The sequence below is a fragment of the Coregonus lavaretus genome (genome assembly GCF_964263955.1).
Source record: "Coregonus lavaretus genome assembly, chromosome: 16".
Lineage (NCBI taxonomy): Eukaryota > Metazoa > Chordata > Actinopteri > Salmoniformes > Salmonidae > Coregonus > Coregonus lavaretus.
The window spans coordinates 23,326,791-23,348,537 of NC_140003.1; the positions used below are offsets into that span (position 1 = coordinate 23,326,791).

At 41.5% G+C, this 21,747-nt stretch overlaps 1 protein-coding gene across 1 annotated transcript; it reads right to left on the reverse strand.

Annotated features, from left to right (window-relative positions):
• Nucleotides 1-5,455: 5,455 nt before the first annotated feature.
• Nucleotides 5,456-20,467, reverse strand: arl5a (ADP-ribosylation factor-like 5A). Its single transcript, XM_084180080.1, has 6 exons — nucleotides 19,865-20,467; nucleotides 8,334-8,394; nucleotides 7,863-8,010; nucleotides 7,555-7,638; nucleotides 6,473-6,624; nucleotides 5,456-6,199 (listed from the first exon to the last, which is right to left on the reverse strand). The coding sequence occupies exons 1-6, from the start codon at nucleotides 19,908-19,910 to the stop codon at nucleotides 6,151-6,153; spliced, it is 540 nt and encodes a 179-aa protein (XP_084036206.1). The 5' UTR covers nucleotides 19,911-20,467; the 3' UTR covers nucleotides 5,456-6,150.
• Nucleotides 20,468-21,747: the final 1,280 nt, after the last annotated feature.

Genomic DNA, 21,747 nt, shown 5'->3' on the forward strand with positions numbered 1-21,747 from the left:
CACAACCTCAAACAGTCACACTCCAAACTCCACTATGGCCAAGACCAAAGAGCTGTCAAAGGACACCAGAAACAAAATTGTAGACCTGCACCAGGCTGGGAAGACTGAATCTGCAATAGGTAAGCAGCTTGGTTTTAAGAAATCAACTGTGGGAGCAATTATTAGGAAATGGAAGACATACAAGACCACTGATAATCTCCCTCGATCTGGGGCTCCACGCAAGATCTCACCCCGTGGGGTCAAAATGATCACAAGAACGGTGAGCAAAAATCCCAGTACCACACGGGGGGACCTAGTGAATGACCTGCAGAGAGCTGGGACCAAAGTAACAAAGCCTACCATCAGTAACACACTACGCCACCAGGGACTCAAATCCTGCAGTGCCAGACGTGTCCCCCTGCTTAAGCCAGTACATGTCCAGGCCCGTCTGAAGTTTGCTTGAGTGCATTTGGATGATCCAGAAGAGGATTGGGAGAATATCATATGGTCAGATGAAACCAAAATAGAACTTTTTGGTAAAAACTCAACTCGTCGTGTTTGGAGGACAAAGAATGCTGAGTTGTATCCAAAGAACACCATACCTACTGTGAAGCATGGGTGTGGAAACATCATGCTTTGGGGCTGTTTTTAATTTGCAAATAAATTCATTAAAAATCCTACAATGTGATTTTCTGGAGAAAAAAAATCAGATTCAGTCTTCCCAGCCTGGTGCAGGTCTACAATTTTGTTTCTGGTGTCCTTTGACAGCTCTTTGGTCTTGGCCATAGTGGAGTTTGGAGTGTGACTGTTTGAGGTTGTGGACAGGTGTCTTTTATACTGATAACAAGTTCAAACAGGTGCCATTAATACAGGTAACGAGTGGAGGACAGAGGAGCCTCTTAAAGAAGAAGTTACAGGTCTGTGAGAGCCAGAAATCTTGCTTGTTTGTAGGTGACCAAATACTTATTTTCCACCATAATTTGCAAATAAATTCATTAAAAATCCTGCAATGTGATTTTCTGGAATTTTTTTCCTCAATTTGTCTGTCATAGTTGACGTGTACCTATGATGAAAATTACAGGCCTCTCTCATCTTTTTAAGTGGGAATACTTGCACATTGGTGGCTGACTAAATACTTTTTTTCCCCACTGTATCTGGTTTCACTTGTACAGTCCAATACACTTTATAATAATTTGGTGGGTACATATATTTTTGTCCTGTTTCACACATGTACAAGTGTGTATTATATACGTGTGAAATGGAAATGTGTTTTTTTGCATATCCCAACTCCCCCTGAGAGTTATGGCCAGGGTCAGACATGATCAACAGCAACCCTGTAGCAGTTAGGGTTAAGTGCCTTGCACAAGGGCACATTGACAGATTTTGCACCTTATCGGTGCGGGGAGTTGACCTTTTGGTTACTGGCCCAACGCTCTAACCTTATGTAATACTTCTGTAAATAAGGTATTTCTGTTTTTATTATGGGGTATTGTGTGTAGATTGGTGAGGATTTTTATTTATTTAATCCATTTTAGAATAAGGCTGTAAAGTAACAAAATGTGGAAAAAGTGAAGGGGTCTGAATACTTTCCAAATGTACTGTACATAAGGTAACACTTTACATCAAGTTCTACAGCACCCGGTGTCACAGGAAGGCCAAGAAGATCATCATCAAGGACCTCAACCGCCCGAGCCACGGCCTGTTCACCCCGATACCATCTAGAAGGCGGAGACAGTACAGGTGCATCAAAGCTGGGACTGCTGTACACACATGTTCTATTCATATACTGTCCATACTATCTATACATACAGTATATGTACAAAATATCACTGGTTTTGTACACCTGATTATGATTATGTACACCTGAGGCAATGGACATTCAGGAGAATGGACATTTACAGAATGTTCAGATAGAAATGTATTGTGTAGATCAAATATGACTGTCAGATAGATTTAAATAGTATAGGAGATTGTGTTCTATTCATTCTATTTCTATCTTCAACATGCAGTTCCAGATACAACCCTGCCATTAGTTGAAGGCAGCCAATCTAATAGTTATTGAAAATAAATCACTTCATGAGATCTGTATTCAAATATTTTTTTAAGCAGTTGCTTTCTCAGATCTGTATTCAAATAGTTTTAAAAAAGTAATGACTTCCTGAGATCTGAATTCAAATGGTTTAAAAAAAGTTATCATTTTTGGGGATTTATATTCAAATAGCTGTAGTCACCTCCAAAGTAACTACCCCCAAAATAGTAACTTTACACAAAGCATAGTTAAAACTATAATTATCCCAGGTGTGGTATCCTAGTTAAACCAACCACTGGTGTGCGTGGCAATAGAGCTCTATTTTCATGTCATCTGACCATAGAAACGGTTTCAATCCAAGTGCCAATGCCATTTATCAAACTCCAGGCAGTGCTATTGTCAGATTACATAAAAATAGGGCTTTTTGGCCACACAAAAAACGGAAGCATAAGCAGAAGCGTACCTCACACTTGCTGTAAAATATGGTGGTGCATCTTTGATGTTATGGGGCTATTTTGCTTCCACTGGTCCTGGGGCCCTTGTTAAGGTCAATGGCATCATGAACTTTACCAAGAACCAGGACACTTCAGCCAAAAACCTGGTTGCCTCGGCCAGGAGGCTGAAATTTGGCCGCAAGTGGATCTTCCAGCAAGACAATAACCCCAAGCACACAACAAAATCCACAAAGAAATGGTTAATTGACCACTAAATCAAGTCTACGGACTTGAACCCCATAGAAAACATGTGGTTTGAATTGAAGAAGGCAGATGAAGGATATCAAGGATTTGGAAAGAGTCTGTATGGAGGATTGGTCTAAGATCTCTCCCAACGTGTTCTCCAATCTCAAAAAACATTTTAGAGAAAGGCTCAGTGTCGTTATCCTCGGTAGAGTGCTAGAGTACTGAAAACAGGGGTGCCAATATTTTATTTATTTATTACTTGTTAAACAAAATCTCTTTCTCTGAGCAATTGTATTAGTATAAAATAATAACATTTCCAAATGTTTTTGAGCAGACAATATAGCTCAGTAATTGTATTATATATTTTATAGTCTTTTTTGCTCATCTTTATCATGGGTGCCAATAATTATGGACCTCAATGTAAATTAAAAATACAACAGTGGACTATTTTCAGCTACAGTGGAAGTACATGTTCAGTGGGGGGAGGGGTGATGTTACAGCTTTCCCTGAGAAAATACAAAATATCCCTTTACCCAAGTTGGTATGGGCGACTATATAAGCTCACAGAAAAAGTGTTATACATGTATTATTACCTCAGTAGCATACATCTAACTTTCTGTTACCCCTCTTTTCATCCTATGGCTCTGCCTGCGACTCTGGCTGAGGTATGTGACATCCCCCACAGGAGAAGGGAGTCACAGGGCTTTGATTAACAGGCACAGCTGAGTTTCTTTTCACCTCACACCACATCTCTCGCTCTCTCTCTCGTCCGAAAGCAGTAGTCTCAGCACTCTGGTCTGTGATACACTGGATCAATGATGTCTAGCCCTCGTTAGCAACATCGCTGCAGTTTGTCAAGTCTATGAAAACAGAACGACAGATAAATTGGCCTTCATGGAGAAATAGGGCTAATATGGAGGCACGTCTTAATTGAGAAAGCTCAATACCTCAACATGTTGAATCTGTCTATAATGTTGTAATTTATCTGCATTGGGGACAGACTAAGTCAGTGCACACAGCCAGTGTTTCAGTGAAGTAGGAAAGTGTTTACAGTATCTTCACTATGGGCCAAGGTTAAATGTATATTGAAAAAACAACCCAGCTCTTTAACTCTTTATGGTTTGTGAATGTATGAGGGTTGGGGATAGAATATAATGCTTTATTTTGCTGTTTTGTTTGGGGATTTGGAGGGGGCTATAGATATGATTCTAGCAGACAGTAGCGAGGTGACAACTACCCAGGAGGGACACCAGGGGAGAAGCCAAATGATGCCGCTTAGTCACTGGAAAAAATTACGTGGTGGACATAGAGGACAGTAGCAGCTGCACATTGATAGCTTCAGCATTATGCCAATGGTACTGCGCTCTCAATAATCCAACCGCTAACTCCTTGGAAAACAATTGTCCCCATCAACACTGAGGTAAGAGGATAGATGTGGCGATGGTGGTGTCATAGGTCATCATGGCATGACTGTGCAAAGGATCCTGGGTTGTTTACCAATACCATACCACTTGAGTCTGGACACCCTGATCACAGCCCAGACAGTCTGTATGGTCTAATGGGTAAGGGTAACTGACATTTAGGAGTCATGTAGCCCATAAAGTTTGAACTATGACTATGGTTTGAATGCTTTCTGACTGAGGTCTTGTTTTTATACTGCATGCTGAGTACTGCAAGTGATGATGGCATGTTTTTATTTTACTATCTTTATAATGTATGTGGGGTGAACATGTGTGCATTTTTCATTTATCCTTAATTTATTCACATTTTTCTCATTGAGATAAAAAACTATTTTGCAGCATGTGACACTTGAGCATCACACATGAGAATACCATTGCTGGGATTTGGTACTCACTTTTCAGATCACATCATTCTTATGTTTATGGTGTTTGACACACTCACAACCAATGACAGACATCCTTGTTGAAGACAGGCCATCTCCTCCACTCTGGACAGGTGACCAATGGAATAGTGTTATACTACTGACTCATCCAAGGCAACCATGGAGGCAACAGACGTTACTTATACTCGTAGGTTATTTGCTTACTGTCATTATTATTTGCTTACTATTAGTCATTTTATTCACATCTGATGACTAATGACTGACAAACATATGTCAGTTCTGAAATAAATAAATCTGTCCGGCTATACCAACTAAAACTGTAATCTCATTGTAAAACTGAAAGTGTGTAAATAAAGGGTAATAAAGTACTTAGGCTCCTGTACAACCATACTACGGTACGCAAATATCTATAGAAATATTGAAATCTGAACCATTACGAAAGGACATAACCTGGACCAGTACTTAGGTCCACCTCACCATGTACAACAGCACTATGGGGGTGCTGGAGACGCTCATCTCAACCCTGCCTGCCTGACTGACTGCTCACCCTTTCTATGTGAAACTAGGCAAGTGATTTCCCAAGCTTGGGATAATAAAGGATACTTGACTTTGGTCTACTCTCTCCTCATTCTGTCTCTGGCTGTCCCACAGACTTCTACATGGGCTGTCTGGTGTCACTCCCTCACTGCTCCCGCCTGTCCGTCAGTCAGTCAGCGGCCACTCTCTGAAAGAATGTTGAACATGAGTCCAATGGTCCACAGCAGAACATACTGCCCCCAGAGGTTGGTTGAAGAATGGCAATACATAAAACCAACAATTACAAGGTTATATGAAGACAACCCACTGTTTAGAAACCATACACAGAGGAATAATAATTACCTGTAAAATGAAAACACATTTATGACATATGTAATCACCCAAAACTTAAAAACACACATTTTATTCACTGTATTTCATATGAGCTGAGAGAGTTGGGTTTCTCCCTCTTGTGTTCTTTGATTCAGTGTCTTCAGCCGCCATCATGTGAGGATTCGGACGCAGCAGGCACAAGGTAATGTAATGTGCATTCCAAATGACACCCTATATCCATATATATATTCCATTTGGGATGCAGATGTAATGTAAATACTGGACTGTACACACAGGGCAATACCACCATCTCAGGCAGTCCGACAATACTGCAACAAGGCCACTCTGGGCAGGCAGGCTCACTCACACACAACTAAAGACGACTCCTCTTAAGTCTGAGCTGTCCCAAGTATTCCCTATTTCTTATAGCATGAAAACCAAGCGTGCAGATTCAGAAATTAAATACACTGGATTTCATATGAGTCTTTTGTTTAGTTTTTCTTTCCAGAATGGATCCTGAAATGGTAGAGTGGTAAAGTTCTGGTTGTTCACAGTTCTCAGTCAGAGCAGATCAGTGTTCTGTAGAAATAAATAAACACGCAGCAGAAAAACAACATCCTGGTAGGAAGGTTGTCTGGCCGACCAGGTTAAGTCAGAGTCTCATGGAGAGGAAAAGGGTCGCCTGTCAACCACCCACCACATCCCTCAGGACTGAAGGTGTGGAGAGAAGAGAGGAACAGCACGCTGTTGTTGTTGATCAAGGTCAAAGGTCATCTGACCCGCAGTCGTGACATCATCCACTCCAGGCCCTGGCACAACCTGGAGGTAGGGAGACAGGATGGCAAGAGAGAGAGAATGTCATTTTCAGCATATAAGTGGGAATAAGACAAATGCTAGTTTTAATGTAAGCGACCCTCCAAGGAGGAAAGACCATAGCTTGCCGGTCCCTGGCACTAAAAAAAGATGAGCAACACTGCCCTACTGTATGAATGTTGGACCAGGTCTCTTGCAAAAGAGCTTTCATCTCAACGAGAATAACCAGCATAAATAATGGTTAAATTAAAAGAAATAAAAAGGCCTCCATTCTCTTACCCCTCCCCGGTGAGGGCGCAGCAGGCCTGGATGTGCCACTGGTGGTCTTTGACTGAGGTGAGCTGCAGGCTCTGGGAGATCTCAGCCACAGACATACAGCCCTTCACATCCTGTTTGTTAGCAAAAATCAGCAGGCCCGCCTTCTTCAGGTCCTGACGAGAGAGGAGGGTGGATGACAAGATGGCGCCGATAGACATGGCCGCTCTGTCTCCAGCTCCTAAGCAACTTTGTTACAAGCATTTCGCTACACCCGCAATAGCATCTGCTAAATATGTATATGCGACCAGTAAAATGTGATTTGAGTTTGAGTTCTAAGGCATGATTACTGGGAGGGAGGAGAAGGAAAGTGAGAAGAACTAATGTATTTTCAATTAAAGAGTAAATACAAGGAGGGAGGAAGATGAGGAGAAAGAAATTGAGAGGTGGCCATATGCTCATTGACCATCATAGAACATAGGCTGCTGCCATGTCTGCTAGGCTGAGGGTTATATCACAGATAGAACAATGAGACAGATATTTCACTGGACGTATAAATGTCAAGCATCCGCTTGGCGTTTCCATTCACTACCAAATATGGTAGTGAGAGGAAGCCCAGTGGCCGGCAGCGGGAGAAGATGGAACAAGATGGATTTTGGCCGACATTCTGCAAATTTTCTCATTAATAAACCATTTGATCTCAATACAGTTTTCTGTTCCCAAAACTAGAATATTTTTCAAACAGAATGGACAAAGTTTTGTAGACTTTACCCTTTGCCAAAGTTTTAAAAAAATGGTGTGTTTATAAGGAGTGCAAAGGCAAATTGAGTTATTGCACACGCGCACTTCACAGAGTAGGCGTTCCGGAACGGAAATATGCAAATGTTTGCTAGAACACGCCAATAGGATCTCGCTAGCTCGTGCTTGGCTCTGCCCACTTCCTTGCTTGTTCTGCCCACTATTACTAATTTGTTCCCACTGGAAACAACAGGCTGTGGTCTATCTTAGTTATAAAAATATTTTGTTATATTGAACTCATTCTACGTTGACACAAATATTGTGTGCAGTGTGCACTATAAAACATGGCCAAGAACACCAAAACTCACTTCATGTGCAAGCATTCTGTAGAGCTCCTCTTTGGTGACAGAGATTCTCTCTCTGTCTGTGCTGTCCACCACTACGATCACAAACTGGAGAGAAAGATTGGGAGAGACATAAGAAAGGACATTAAAAAGACAGTCGTAACAGTTTACATTAAGTTGCTCTTATATCTAGGTAATAACAATGTAATTACATAGCAATATTGTTGAGCAGTTTTTGTTACATGTTACCAGACTGCCTAATTTAATTCAAGACACACACAAGCTAACAGTTCAACAAACAACTGCCATCCATCCACAGTACGTGGTCTGACCTCTGTGTTAGTGTAGTACGTGTTCCAGGAGGATCTCAGTGACTCCTGTCCTCCGATGTCCCACATCAGGAAGTGCGTGTTGTTCACCACTATCTCCTCCACGTTGCTGCCTATTGTAGGAGATGTGTGGACCACCTCGTTCATAGAACTGCAAACACAAGCACAGAAGGAGGTTATCAATCTCAATGCAAAACAACAATCAAGTCAGTGAGAATGTTGGTAGGCATGAGAACAATGAGGTTGTCAACAGGTAATTTTGTAAATCTATTCCCTATTGTATCACATTCTTCCATAAGTGGGTTAGCCAAAAGGTATTTAAGCTAAGGTCACTATTTCTCATTTAGCAGAAAAATAAACATTATGAAATCCCCCCTAGTTGTGAGAGGAAATGTGTCTACTGTTGTTGTTGTACCACGGTTTTCCCCTTCTATAGACCTATCTGTATCTACTAACAGTAGGCAAAATACTTACAACTGGTAAAGTATGGTGGTCTTCCCCGCATTGTCCAGGCCCACAATAATAACCTTGTGCTCTGAAAGAAAAAGAGTGAGAAGAAATACGTTTTAAAACACGTACAAATAATCACAAGACTCAGGCTATAAACTTAAAAAATAAATCTGACTTCAATGCCCAGTGGCTGACCTATGCACCCAATAGGGAGCAGCACCATTCTTCATTATCTTCTAAAACACTGTTGATATTGTTCAAACAAAGGACCTCAGATCTCCAAAGCACAGCCATGAACTACTCCAATAAACAATCCATTCTTTATTGGAGCAGACTTCGAGATTTGACAGTGAAAAACTGCTATGTTTTACACATTTTCACACTGCTCTCTCACTCTCTGAGACATAGCAGTGCCAGAGAAGAGGGGGGAGGGGAACGCACCCGCACAGATAGGCCTACACTAGGGTGAGTGGTCTCAGTGTTGTGCTTGCTCAAGCTGAAAGCAGCAGCTGTTGGGAATGGATGGACGGATACTGAGCCACCACCTGGTCATCCAGCAAAGCCAAAGCCATCTGGACTCAAACAGCTCCATGTAAATACTGTCGCCTATACGTAACCACACCTAAATAAAGGTGAAATAAATAAACACCTTGACTGGAATTTGAGAAATGTACAGTATTACCAAAGAAAATCCAGCCAGATATGGGCATAGCCCAGGCTGAGCAAAATTATTACTAACAACGCTGAACAAATAGCCTAACCACTCCCCTTTTGAAAGCTGCAGACAGGAGTATAGTGTGTTTGGATTGGATCTAGAGATAGGCCTACTCAATACTCTCTCCTTTTCACATCACTCCCATCTCCTTACTCATGCCCATTTGACAAACTTATGTAGACTAATCATGTGACTGACAAGGAAATGCTGGTTGAGCAGGACAGAAATTACAGAAGTGAATCTTTTGTCTTCACAACCCAAGAAAACCAGAAATGAGAGGGAACCTCAAGACCAACTAGAGCCTTGTTAGTTTCTGGGCCATAAGGCTCAAGAGGGGAGAGAGTCAGTTTCCGTCTCTACATGTTTTTTGGCATTCCTGCAGGACAATATCCCATGTTTAGTCTAAGGCACTGGGACTCACTTATAGTTTGACTGATCCAGTACTGCAGATAAGGAACAGTAGCCTACACTCTGCCAACACTGCTCCTCAGTCATTATCACCAGCATCTCCTTATGTCCTCCGGTCATTTCCATGTAAAAGGACCCATGTGCACCAACGTGAAGTTCATAGGAGCACAACAAATTTGGCATCAAATGGAAGCTAAGAGTGTATATATATATATATATATATATATATTTTTTTTTTTTAAATAAAGGTATATATATATATATATATATATTTTTTTTTTTTTCTTCCCCCCAAACATTTCCATCGTAAAATTTGAATAATCAAAGGCTTTGATTTCTGGTCAAACAGATGGAAAAGGGGTCTTAGAAAACATCTACTATACCACAAGTCAAAAGTCTGTACACATATTTATTCAAGGGTTTTTCTTTATTTTTACTATTTTCTACATTGTAGAATAATAGTGAAGACATCAAAACTATGAAATAACACATATGGAATCATGCAGTAACCAAAAAAGTGTTATATATTTTATATTCTTCAAAGTAGCCACCCTTTGCCTTGATGACAGCTTTGCATTCTCTCAACCAGCTTCATGAGGTAGTCACCTGGAATGCTTTTCCAACAGGTCCCACATATGCTGAGTACTTGTTGGCTGCTTTTCCTTCACTCTGCGGTTCAACTCATCCCAAACCATCTCAAACCAGATGGGATGGCATATCGCTGTAGAATGCTGTGGTAGCCATGCTGGTTAAGTGTGCCTTGAATTCTAAATAAAGCACAGGCAGTGTCACCAGCAAAGTACCCCCACACCATCACACCTCCTCCTCCATGCTTCACGGTGGGAACCACACATGCAGAGATCATCCGTTCACCTACTCTGCGTCTCACAAAGACACGGCGGTTGGAACCAAAAATCTCAAATTTGGACTCATCAGACCAAAGGACAGATTTACACCAGTCTAATGTCCATTGCCCGTGTTTCTTGGCCCAAGTTAGTCTCTTCTTCTTATTGGTGTCATTTAGTAGTGGTTTCTTTGCAGCAATTCGACCATGAGGTGCAATCTGAGGTGCAGTTAATTGCCGATTTCTGAGGCTGGTAACTCTAATGAACTTATCCTCTGCAGCAGAGGTAACACTGGGTCTTCCTTTCCTGTGGCGGTCTTCATGAAAGCCAGTTTCATCATAGCGCTTGATAGTTTTTGCAAATGCACTTGAAGAAATTTTCTAAGTTTTTTAAATTTTCCCGATTGACTGACCTTCAAGTCTTAAAGTAATGATGGACTGTCGTTTCTCTTCGCTTATTTGAGCTGTTCTTGCCATAATATGAACTTGATCTTCTGCCAAATAGGACTATCTTCTGTATACCACCCCTACCGTGTCACAACACAACTGATTGGCTCAAACGCATTAAGGAAAGAAATTCCACAACTTTACTTTTAACAAGGCACACCTGTTAATTGAAATGCACTCCAGGTGACTACCTCATGAAGCTGGTTGAGAGAATGCCAAGAGTGTGCAAAGCTGTCATCAAGGCAAAGGGTTGCTACTTTGAAGAATCTCAAATATATTTTGATTTGTTTAATACTTTTTTGGTTACTACATGATTCCATGTGTTATTTCATAGTTTTGAGGTCTTCACTATTATTCTACAATGTAGAAAATATTTAAAAAATAAGAAAAACCCTGGAATGAGTAGGTGTGTCCAAACTTTTGACTGGTACTGTACATCGAAACACAATAATATTATGACCCTTACCAACTAATATCAACATTTATATTTAATTTTGCAGAAATTATGCATAACCGTGGTAGCAATTAAAAGGGAACAGTTAGGAGATAATGGGAAAATGATTAGATTAAAAGGTGAGGACAACAGTTCACATGACAAGACTGAACCCAAACATTACACTGTTGATTTTATGTGCGATTTATATTTACTGTTCTTTTCGCCGCATTTGTTGATCTGAAAATACTCTGGATAAATTCAGTAACATGATAAGAATATCCTTGGGACATTTGGGGAAGGTGAAACATAAGACAAAAAAATTGAGAAGTCAAAGTGTGCACAGTTCTTAAGTAATTTCAATGCACTTATGACTGAAAGAAGAGACTTCAACTAGCTCTCCTAGCTGTGCCGTTAAGGAACTAGAGCAAACACACCTTTGTTTGGAACTCAGCCGTGCATCCCTGCCATCACACAATTACTGTTGTTTACACAATCAAAAACAGCCTGATTAAATCGCAATCTGGGTCAAGTGGGCATTATTTGAAAGCTTGATCTATTGCACACATGACTAGCTAAATTATAAAATACGATCTTACAGTATTAGGCTTTCACAAGGCAATTCAGAGAAGCAGAGTAATTTCGGTGTGCACAGAATGGAGTCATGAGTGCCTTCAGATGCGTGGTCCACGGCAAATTGTCTTGACAATCCAACAAACAAACTAATTCTGTTCAGGGAAACCCAGGATACATAAAACAGTGATCATAAACGTTGACACCGTACACTGAGTGTACAAACTCAGGGGTGCAACTCAATATTAGGAAGGTGTTCTTAATGTTTTGTACGCTCAGTGTATATTACAGTACATGCATTTTATGATGTGAAGTGCACACTTGGACTCATGGGTGTTTGGCTTGCATGACATCAAAGCGGTATTTATTATAATCCTCCATGACTCATCTTTAAAAAAAAATACATAGAGTCCTCTTAATTTACAGCATTTCCCTCATTCAGACATCAAAACATTTGCAAAAATTGCCAATTAGCGGGATGGGGAGCAACTTCTTGTTGCGCGCGGTGCTCAAGTTCAGAACGGCTGTCAGTCATAACCGATACAGTGCTGTGAAGTGGAGATCCTGAGCTCGGATGTCATGTATAGCATGTTACTATACAGCTACTGTCGGCGTTCCAATTTAGGCACTTATCAGTGTCCAAATCTGCCATTTTCAACCCGTATACAAGTGTAAAGTAGGGCTGGGAATAGCGATACAATATCACAATACTTAGGTGGTGATACAATATGTATTGAGATTCTCACGATTCTATATGTATTGCGATTCAATGTTCCTAACATATTGCTCACAATATGTCTGCTGCAGAGGGACAAAAGAGGACCATGACAAAACGAGTTTGATCAGGTCATGGAAATAAGTGCTGAAAACAAATGGGCTCCCTATTTAAAAAGAAGATGGATCTACAAGCTATGAAGGAAAAATACTGGAGTTTTGCTGCAGTTACAGCAAACTAGCTCAAAAATATATTGCGGTATTGTCAAAATTATACATAGTCAAAAACAATATCCCGATATGTGACTGCATCGATTTTTACTAGTTACTAGTGTAAAGGGTTAAGAAATATTGCCTAGTGTGTTGTAATTCTGTTACAACAACACATATCTGTATGTAATGTATGCAAACTTTGTTTAAGCTTTGCTGCCTGTATTTTGTCTCTGAATGTTGTCTATCACTATCAGCATTATATCACCAAGTAATATTCTGAGTATGTGCAAATATACTTGGCGAATAAAGGTGATTCTGATATCTTTAAGATATTTTCTAATTTCTCTCCCTCATGAGGAAGGAGGATAATGAAAGTTCACGAAGTAACAAGTAAAAGGTAGACCTACCAGTTAGTGTTTTTACTGATCATTTTGTTTATGATTTATTAAGTGATTAAAATGAAATTTGTAACAGAATGACCGAAAAATCTGTAACAGAATGACTGCAATTGGATAGCCTAAAATGGGAAATGATAATAGTAGTCAAACCACAGTTGGGTCACCTGCTACTGTCCTCCCTTCCACTGGCAAACTGTTATGTTCAGCTCATAACTCTGGACAACCCCTTCCTCTCGCTCTCCCCGTCTACCTCTCCTGTTAATCAAATCAAATGTTATATGCGCCGAATACAACAGGTGTAGACATTACAGTGAAATGCTTACTTACAAGCCCTTAACCAACAATGTATTTTTTTTTATTTAATTTTTTATTTAAAGAATAAAAGCAAATAACTAAAGAGCAGCAGTAAAATAACAGTAGGGAGGCTATGAGGGAAAAAAGTATTTGATCCCCTGCTGATTTTGTACGTTTGCCCACTGACAAAGAAATGGTCAGTCTATAATTTTAATGGTAGGTTTATTTGAACAGTGAGAGAAAGAATAACAACAACAAAATCCAGAAAAACGCATGTAAAAAATGTTGGATTGGATTTTAATTAGGGAAATAAGTATTTGACCCCCTCTCAATCAGAAAGATTTCTGGCTCCCAAGTGTCTTTTATACAGGTAACGAGCTGAGATTAGGAGCACACTTAAAGGGAGTGCTCCTAATCTCAGCTTGTTACCTGTATAAAAAGACACCTGTCCACAGAAGCAATCAATCACTCAGATTCCAAACTCTCCACCATGGCCAAGACCAAAGAGCTCTCCAAGGATGTCAGGGACAATATTGTAGACCTACACACGGCTGGAATGGGCTACAAGACCATCGCCAAGCAGCTTGGTGAGAAGGTGACAACAGTTGGTGCGATTATTCGCAAATGGAAGAAACACAAAATAACTGTCAATCTCCCTCGGCCTGGGGTTCCATGCAAGATCTCACCTTGTGGAGTTGCAATGATCATGAGAACGGTGAGGAATCAGCCCAGAACTACACGGGAGGATCTTGTCAATGATCTCAAGGCAGCTGGGACCATAGTCACCAAGAAAACTATTGGTAACACACTACGCCGTAAAGGACTGAAATCCTGCAGCGCCCGTAAGGTCCCCCTGCTCAAGAAAGCACATATACAGGCCCGTCTGAAGTTTGCCAATGAACATCTGAATGATTCAGAGGAGAACTAGGTGAAAGTGTTGTGGTCAGATGAGACCAAAATCGAGCTCTTTGGCATCAACTCAACTCGCCGTGTTTGGAGGAGGAGGAATGCTGTATTATCATCATAACCAACACAAAACGTACTTCCCTCTATAAAATGCAAATACATTTATAACATTTTTGACATGCGTTTTTCTGGATTTTTTTGTTGTTATTCTGTCTCTCACTGTTCAAATAAACCTACCATTAAAATTATAGACTGATCATTTCTTTGTCAGTGGGCAAACGTACAAAATCAGCAGGGGATCAAATACTTTTTTCCCTTCACTGTACATGGGGGGGGGGGGGTTACCGGTGCAGAGTCAATGTGCGGGGGCACCGGCTAGTCGAGGTAATTGAGGTAATATGTACATGTGGGTAGAGTTAAAGTGACTATGCATAAATAATAAAAAACAGAGTAGCAGCAGCGTAAAAGAGGGGGATGGGGTGGGGGTGGGGGGGCAGTGCAAACAGTCCGGGACTCCATGTTCAGGAGTCTTATGGCTTGGGGGTAGAAGCTGTTGAGAAGCCTTTTGGACCTAGACTTGGCGCTCCGGTACCGCTTGCCGTGCGGTAGCAGAGAGAACAGTCTATGACTAGGGTGGCTGTAGTCTTTTACAATTTTGAGGGCCTTCCTCTGACACCGCCTGGTATAGAGGTCCTGGATGGCAGGAAGCTTGGCCCCAGTGATGTACTGGGCCGTACGCACTACCCTCTGTAGTGCCTTGCGGTCGGAGGCCGAGCAGTTGCCATACCAGGCGGTGATGCAACCAGTCAGGATGCTCTCGATGGTGCAGCTGTAGAACTTTTTGAGGATCTGAGGACCCATGCCAAATCTTTTCAGTCTCCTGAGGGGTAATAGGATTTGTCGTGCCCTCTTCACGACTGTCTTGGTGTGTTTGGACCATGATAGTTAATTGGTGATGTGGACACCAAGGAACTTGAAGCTCTCAACCGGTTCCTTTACAGCCCCGTCGATGAGAATGGGGGCGTGCTTAGTCCTCTTTATTTTTTTCCTGTAGTCCACAATCATCTCCTTTGTCTTGATCACGTTGAGGGAGAGGTTGTTATCCTGGCACCACACGGCCAGGTCTCTGACCTCCTCCCTATAGGCTGTCTCATCATTGTCGGTGATCAGGCCTACCACTGTTGTGTCGTCAGCAAACTTAATGATGGTGTTGGAATCGTGCCTGGCCATGCAGTCATGGGTGAACAGGGAGTACAGGAGGGGACTGAGCACGCACCCCTGAGGGGCCCCCGTGTTGAGGATCAACGATGTGTTGTTACCTACCCTTACCACCTGGGGGCGGCCCGTCAGGAAGTCCAGGATCCAGTTGCAGAGGGAGGTGTTTAGCCCCAGGATCCTTAGCTTAGTGATGAGCTTTGAGGGCATTATGGTGTTGAACGCTGAGCTGTAGTCAATGAATAGCATTCTCACGTAAGTGTTCCTCTTGTCTAGGTGGGAAAGGGCAGTGTGGAGTGCAATAGAGATTGCATCATCTGTGGATCTGTTGAGGTGGTATGCAAATCTGGCCCTGCGGCCTTGTGAATGTTGACCTGCTTAAAAGTCTTACTCACATCGGCTACGGAGAGCGTGATCACATAGTCATCCGGAACAGCTGGTGCTCTCATGCATGCTTCAGTGTTGCTTGCCTCGAAGCGAGCATAGAAGTGATTTAGCTCGTCTGGTAGGCTTGTGTCACTGGGCAGCTCGTGGCTGTGCTTCCCTTTGTAGTCTGGAATAGTTTTCAAGCCCTGCCACATCCGACGAGCGTCAGAGCCGGTGTAGTACGATTCAATCTAAGTCCGGTATTGACTCTTTGCCTGTTTGGATGGTACGTCGGAGGGCATAGCGGGACTTCTTATAAGTGTCCGGGTTAGAGTCCCGCTCCTTGAAAGCGGCAGCTCTACCCTTTAGCTCAGTGCAGATGTTACCTGTAATCCATGGCTTCTGGTTGGAGTATGTACGTACAGTCACTGCGGGGACGACGTCATCGATGCACTTATTGATGAAGCCAGTGACTGATGTGGTGTACTCCTCAATGCTATCTGAAGAATCCCGGAACATATTCCAGTCTGTGCTAGCAAAACAGTCCTGTAGCTTAGCAATGTCACCTCTCCCATTAGAATAATAGCCAAGTTGTAGAATAATACCCAAATACTGCATTTTTCTACCTTTGTGTACATATTAATGATACATAACAATGAATACATCACATATCCATAACTATGCATTTCTGTATAGTACAGATTGTGCCATTCACCCATGATGTCATTCTGTTACTGTTATCCCAGGTTAAACTCCTGAGTGGCGCAGTGGTCTAAGGCACTGCATCGCAGTGCAAACTGTGCCACTAGAGATCCTGGTTCGAATCCAGGCTCTGTCGCAGCCGGCCGTGACCGGGAGACCCATGGGGCGGCGCACAATTGGCCCAGCGTCGTCCAGGGTAGGGGAGGGAATGGCCGGCAGGGATGTAGCTCAGTTGATAGAGCATGGCGTTTGCAACGCCAGGGTTGTGGGTTCGTTTCCCACGGGGGGCCAGTATAAAAAAAAAAATGTGTTCACTAACTGTAAGTCGCTCTGGATAAGAGCGTCTGCTAAATGACTAAAATGTAAAATGTAAATGTTAATCCACTTCACCTACTTGAACTACTCTGGACTGTCTTCACAGTCTGTCAGTCAATGGAGTAGTCTAATTTTATTACAACTGAACAAATAGTAGAAGACCACTTTGGTAAATGTTTAAGGAAAGTGAAATTCCTATTTTTGCTTTCTGAAAAAACTGTATATTCCTAGCTAGAGATGACACAATAGTAGCATTGGAAGCCATCATTCCATGGGGGGGGGGGGGGGGGCATTATCTATGCCATTAGGTAATGTAGACACTGACTTGTTTTGAACCTGATACAAACCTTACTATGAGCTTTTTTTTGCAGCCAATGCAAAATGCAGATTGCACAGAGCACACAGCTGAGTCACCATAGTTTGAGATCACCATCAGTTAGTCTTGTGTAAGCAAATGCATAAAATCTTGTCTCAGTTGCAAAGGTCGCTCAGTTGCTTTAGGCTGTGTGAGCAGTTAAAATGTATGCATACAGTTCCATCCACACTCTACTACCGTCCCTATTTACTGTAAATAACCATTGTAACTGGTTCTGTGCTAGTCTATTGTATTTGTCCTTCACCTTGTGAATGAGCTGCCTTTGTTCCATTTAAACCCCCACAGTGAGAAGAGTCTTTGGAATTCCTGTTTGACCTACTACTGAAACCGCAGCACAAACGGAACGCCTCTCGCCCCATGGGCTTTATGACATGTGGAACACTGTTGCTGGTAGACGACTACCAATTAAAGCCTTCCTCAGACACAGGACATAGCCAATTACAATAAACCTATATGTGAGAGGACAAGGTCATTATATTAGAAAATAATGACATTGTGAGAGGAGAGTCCAATGAAACTAGCCTACGTTTTTATAAGACAATTCAGCTACAGTATCGCTCTAACTGAACCAATATGGAGCCGCTCAGAAATGGGTCATGTATATTTTAAAAGACACCAGACAGTGTACAATTTTAGGCTATATACGCAAAAAATAATCTCATGTAGAGCAGATAGGAGGGATGCTGTAAGCCTGTAACAATAGTTCGCCTGACTGAAGAAACTGGGTAAAAAGTTGACAACACTGATCATTTCCCTTTTCGGCAGCCTTGAAAAGCATAAAAAGCAATGCATGATAGGACATGGTTTGGGTTGGAGGTATGCCTGTCTCTGGTAGTAACAGGTAAAAAAAAGATGGTGTTGTATTTTGTTAGAGGCAAGCCGTCCAGGCTGGGACAACAGTATCTCTATTGTAAACTCCTTATGGAATTGCCATGCCATAAATGTTTGGCTTGACAATGACAGCAATGGAGTTAGAGAAAGCACAAGCATATCTGGGACCAGGCTAGGACAACAGACAAGAGTCGCCGTCATTCAGAATGAGTCATTCCTTCATTTTCATCCTTGGGTAAACACATTCTGATGTGGCAGTAGCCACGTTTCCATCCACAGTTTTTATTAGGGCTGGGAATTGCCAGGTACCTGACAATACGATATTATCACGATACATAGGTGCCTATAGGATATTTATTGCGATTATATATGTATTGCTATTTAATACTGATTTTATTGCGATTCGATGTTCGAAGCATATTGCTCACAATATGTCTGCTGCAGAGGGACAAGAGAGAGCCGTGAGAAAACGAGTTTTGATCAGTCATAGAAATAAAAGTGCTAAAAACAAATTGGCGTTTTGGTGCAGGTAGAGCCAACTAGTGCAAAAATAATAATAAATTTGCAGTCACGCGATGCTATGCTGTATTTATTATGTATCCCCATTAGGTGCAAGGCAGCAGCTACTCTTCCTGAGGTCCAGCAAAATTAAGGCAGTTATATGTGTGGTCCAGGGCGGTGAAAGTGCACGGTGATGAGCTTGATGCTACTTCCCAATAAAATCGAGGGTCTTAATTTGCTACTGACTGCATGCGAGTGAACCACTTTAGTTCCCATATCCGTGATTGTTTACCGCAGTCAGTGACCCCCTGAGAATAGGCCTTCAACATAAAACCGAACGGTCCAGAGTAGACAGAACTTTCCATAGAAATACTCTGCTGCCCTCAGGCCTCATGTTACAGGGGTTCGCACAGATCTGTTTACAGATTGAGTTAACTCAGGATTCAGCGGGGAGGAATTGATTACATTTTCAGCTAATTCAGACACATGCACAGTGCACAAAAGAGGACATCAGCACATCTTTAGCCTACAATCTGTGAGGGGAAAAGGGACGAATGTAGCTGGGCTCATGCTCAAATGTGATACTTCAAGTTCCATTTTACTCTCCGGTGATCCTAAACTAACCTAACTGATAATATACCTCTCATTAAATTAGTTAAATATGGGCACAACACCTAGATCACATGAACACCCACCACAAGCCTACTGCATTTTATGGGACCTAACGTTACTAGTACACTTCCCAGGGAAAGAACTCAGGAAAATGCAACATTCTACTATACATTGTACTGTAGTGCCTGTTTCTCTGCCTACTAAGCCAAAACGGAGTCGGTCTACTTCAAACAATGACAATGTAACGTCAGCTAGCAATGTTAGGCCTTGAAAAGCAGAATAGCTAAAGACATAACGTTAGCTAATTAGTACAACATAGGCCCTCTGAACATTGCAGTGTTGACGATAGCTATATAGCTAGCTAGCAATGATGATATACAAAACACATGATGATCTATCGTTCAACTACCTAGCTAATGTATGTATTACTGTACATTACAGCAAAACGGCTAGCTACAGTAACTGGGTAAAGAAAAGGCAGCTTTACAGGCAATAACGTTAGACTGATATAGGCCCGGTAAAAACTAAAGCTATGATGCATTAGCAAGTAACCTAACGTAGCTAGCTAACGTTATCAACTTTGTAACCAGTGGAACAGGCTTGGCTGTGTAGTGTTGGCTAACAGCTGGACTAGCTAGCTAACTATCCATTGAACTACACACTCGACGTTAACGATAGATGGACCGACTTACCTTGATGATTGAAAAGCCTCCATAGCTTGGTGAAAAGTATTCCCATGGCTGTTGCAGAGCCTTTCGACGCAACTAGCTACGGCCAATTAATTTAGCTGCTAGCTAGCGAATTCCTGAAGATGTTACTAACGCGCTAGCCAGGCAATGCTGCTGTCAGTGTCACACTTGCACTTTGCAATATTTGACGGTGAAAAATAAACCTGTAATGTCAACGCTTCTTGATAACATTTTCATCTGTGCACGAAGGCCTTTCCTTTATGGTTGAAATATAATTAGAGGACGCGGTATATATTGTATTTCTAGAGAATACAACGATAGCTGGCTTGCTTGGTCCGCTGGAGTGCGGTCGTCAACACCGACGCACGCCTACTCCAAGCTGCAATCTCTCCACAATCCGTCCAGTGAGGATGGATTCCAGAGAGAATCAGAGAAAATTATTACCCACAGTAGTACTGCATCAATAGGCACTTTAGGCCATAATTTGAAGTGAGGCAATTGCTTCCATTCACAAAATGCCACAGTGTCTTCAGTTCAGTCCATGCAGGGAACCTGTGGGACAAACAAACATAAATTGCACAACAAAGGAATGACAGCAAAGAGATCACAATGAATAAATAATGATTCACTGTCATCCGGTGAGTATCCACTGGTTGTACACTGCTTTGTGTTCTGTTTTAGTGAAGAGGACATTCTTTTTTGATAAGAAGGGCCAACTCAAAGCCTACATCTTCAGATAACATATCTGTCCTAAGAAGGGAGGCAATAAAGAAAGTAGTAATCGGGACCATCATTGTAACAGAGCTCCGAATTTATTTTATAAAATAAGTACATTTTTAATGCAGCTAGAGTTGGTTCTCATTATACATCAATTTTCCATAAAACATTTCTCTTTCTTCTTGATGAATTAAAATGTATTAGTCATGCAGTTATGCATTTCCCTTTTGAATGTCATCTTTCACAAAAATAACAATAACACAATCATTGAACTGCAATGAAGCCGCTAAGTAGCCGAGGAAGGAAAAACATCAGCATGCAGCACTGTAGACATTTGCATAGTAAATTATATTTTTTCACTAGATTAGTTTGTCTTCTTTGTTTTTCTCTTTACCAGCATGCCTATATAGAATACAGCATAAACAGAAATCAAGCTTTCTTGGCAATAGAAGAAGGCATTCGAAGAAGAAGAAGAAAATATAATAATGATGCACACCGGTATTGGTGCACAACACACAACTCATAGTATATAGAGAGACATTATCTGACATAAACTTCTATCCACCACCTCCCCAGTCTGTCCCTTCACAGTCTCTACACGACTTATCTTCTATAATTAGCTAACCATATAGACCTTGAAAACTCTTAACTAAAATGCTACATTTTGAGGATATGTATATGATTAGGAGAGAAACCACTCCATTGCTACAGTGTTAAAAAAGAAAGGAAGTATGAAAAGAAAACGAAGTTTAACGCAAGGCCTGGGTTAAGCAATAAGGCTGTGAACAAGTAATTTGTGTTATGATACGCAAATTCTTGGGAAAGTAAAATTGTTCTTTAAAAGACAACAATTTTCTTTTAACGGCCAGTATATGGAAGACTTTAAAATGGGGCATTAACATAGAATAGCCGATGGTTGGAAAGCAAATAATATTGACCAAGTGTTTGATGTCAGAATCACAAACCTTTCTGACAATATAACTTCACAGCAGACTGAAGCCTTCTCTTCCTCTAATGTGTTGACTAATTTCATTGTTGAAATGTGAGTGCCATAATCAACAGTCACTTACTCAACTACAGTGTCCTACTGGTTTTTCAATCGCAGCAACACATACATAACAGCACTGGATCATTATTCCATGACATACTGTATATTGACAAAAATACAT

What these genes read in the sequence shown, in the direction of transcription:
- arl5a (XM_084180080.1), bottom strand. Translation starts at nt 19,910, where the DNA reads ATGGGAATACTTTTCACCAAGCTATGGAGGCTTTTCAATCATCAAG. An exon ending in ACCACCATACTTTACCAGTT is followed by an intron (nt 8,011 to 8,333) that starts GTAAGTATTTTG and finishes TTGTGTTTGCAG; the next exon opens with TTCTATGAACGAGGTGGTCC. An exon ending in TGCGCCCTCACCGGGGAGGG is followed by an intron (nt 6,200 to 6,472) that starts GTAAGAGAATGG and finishes CCCTACCTCCAG; the next exon opens with GTTGTGCCAGGGCCTGGAGT.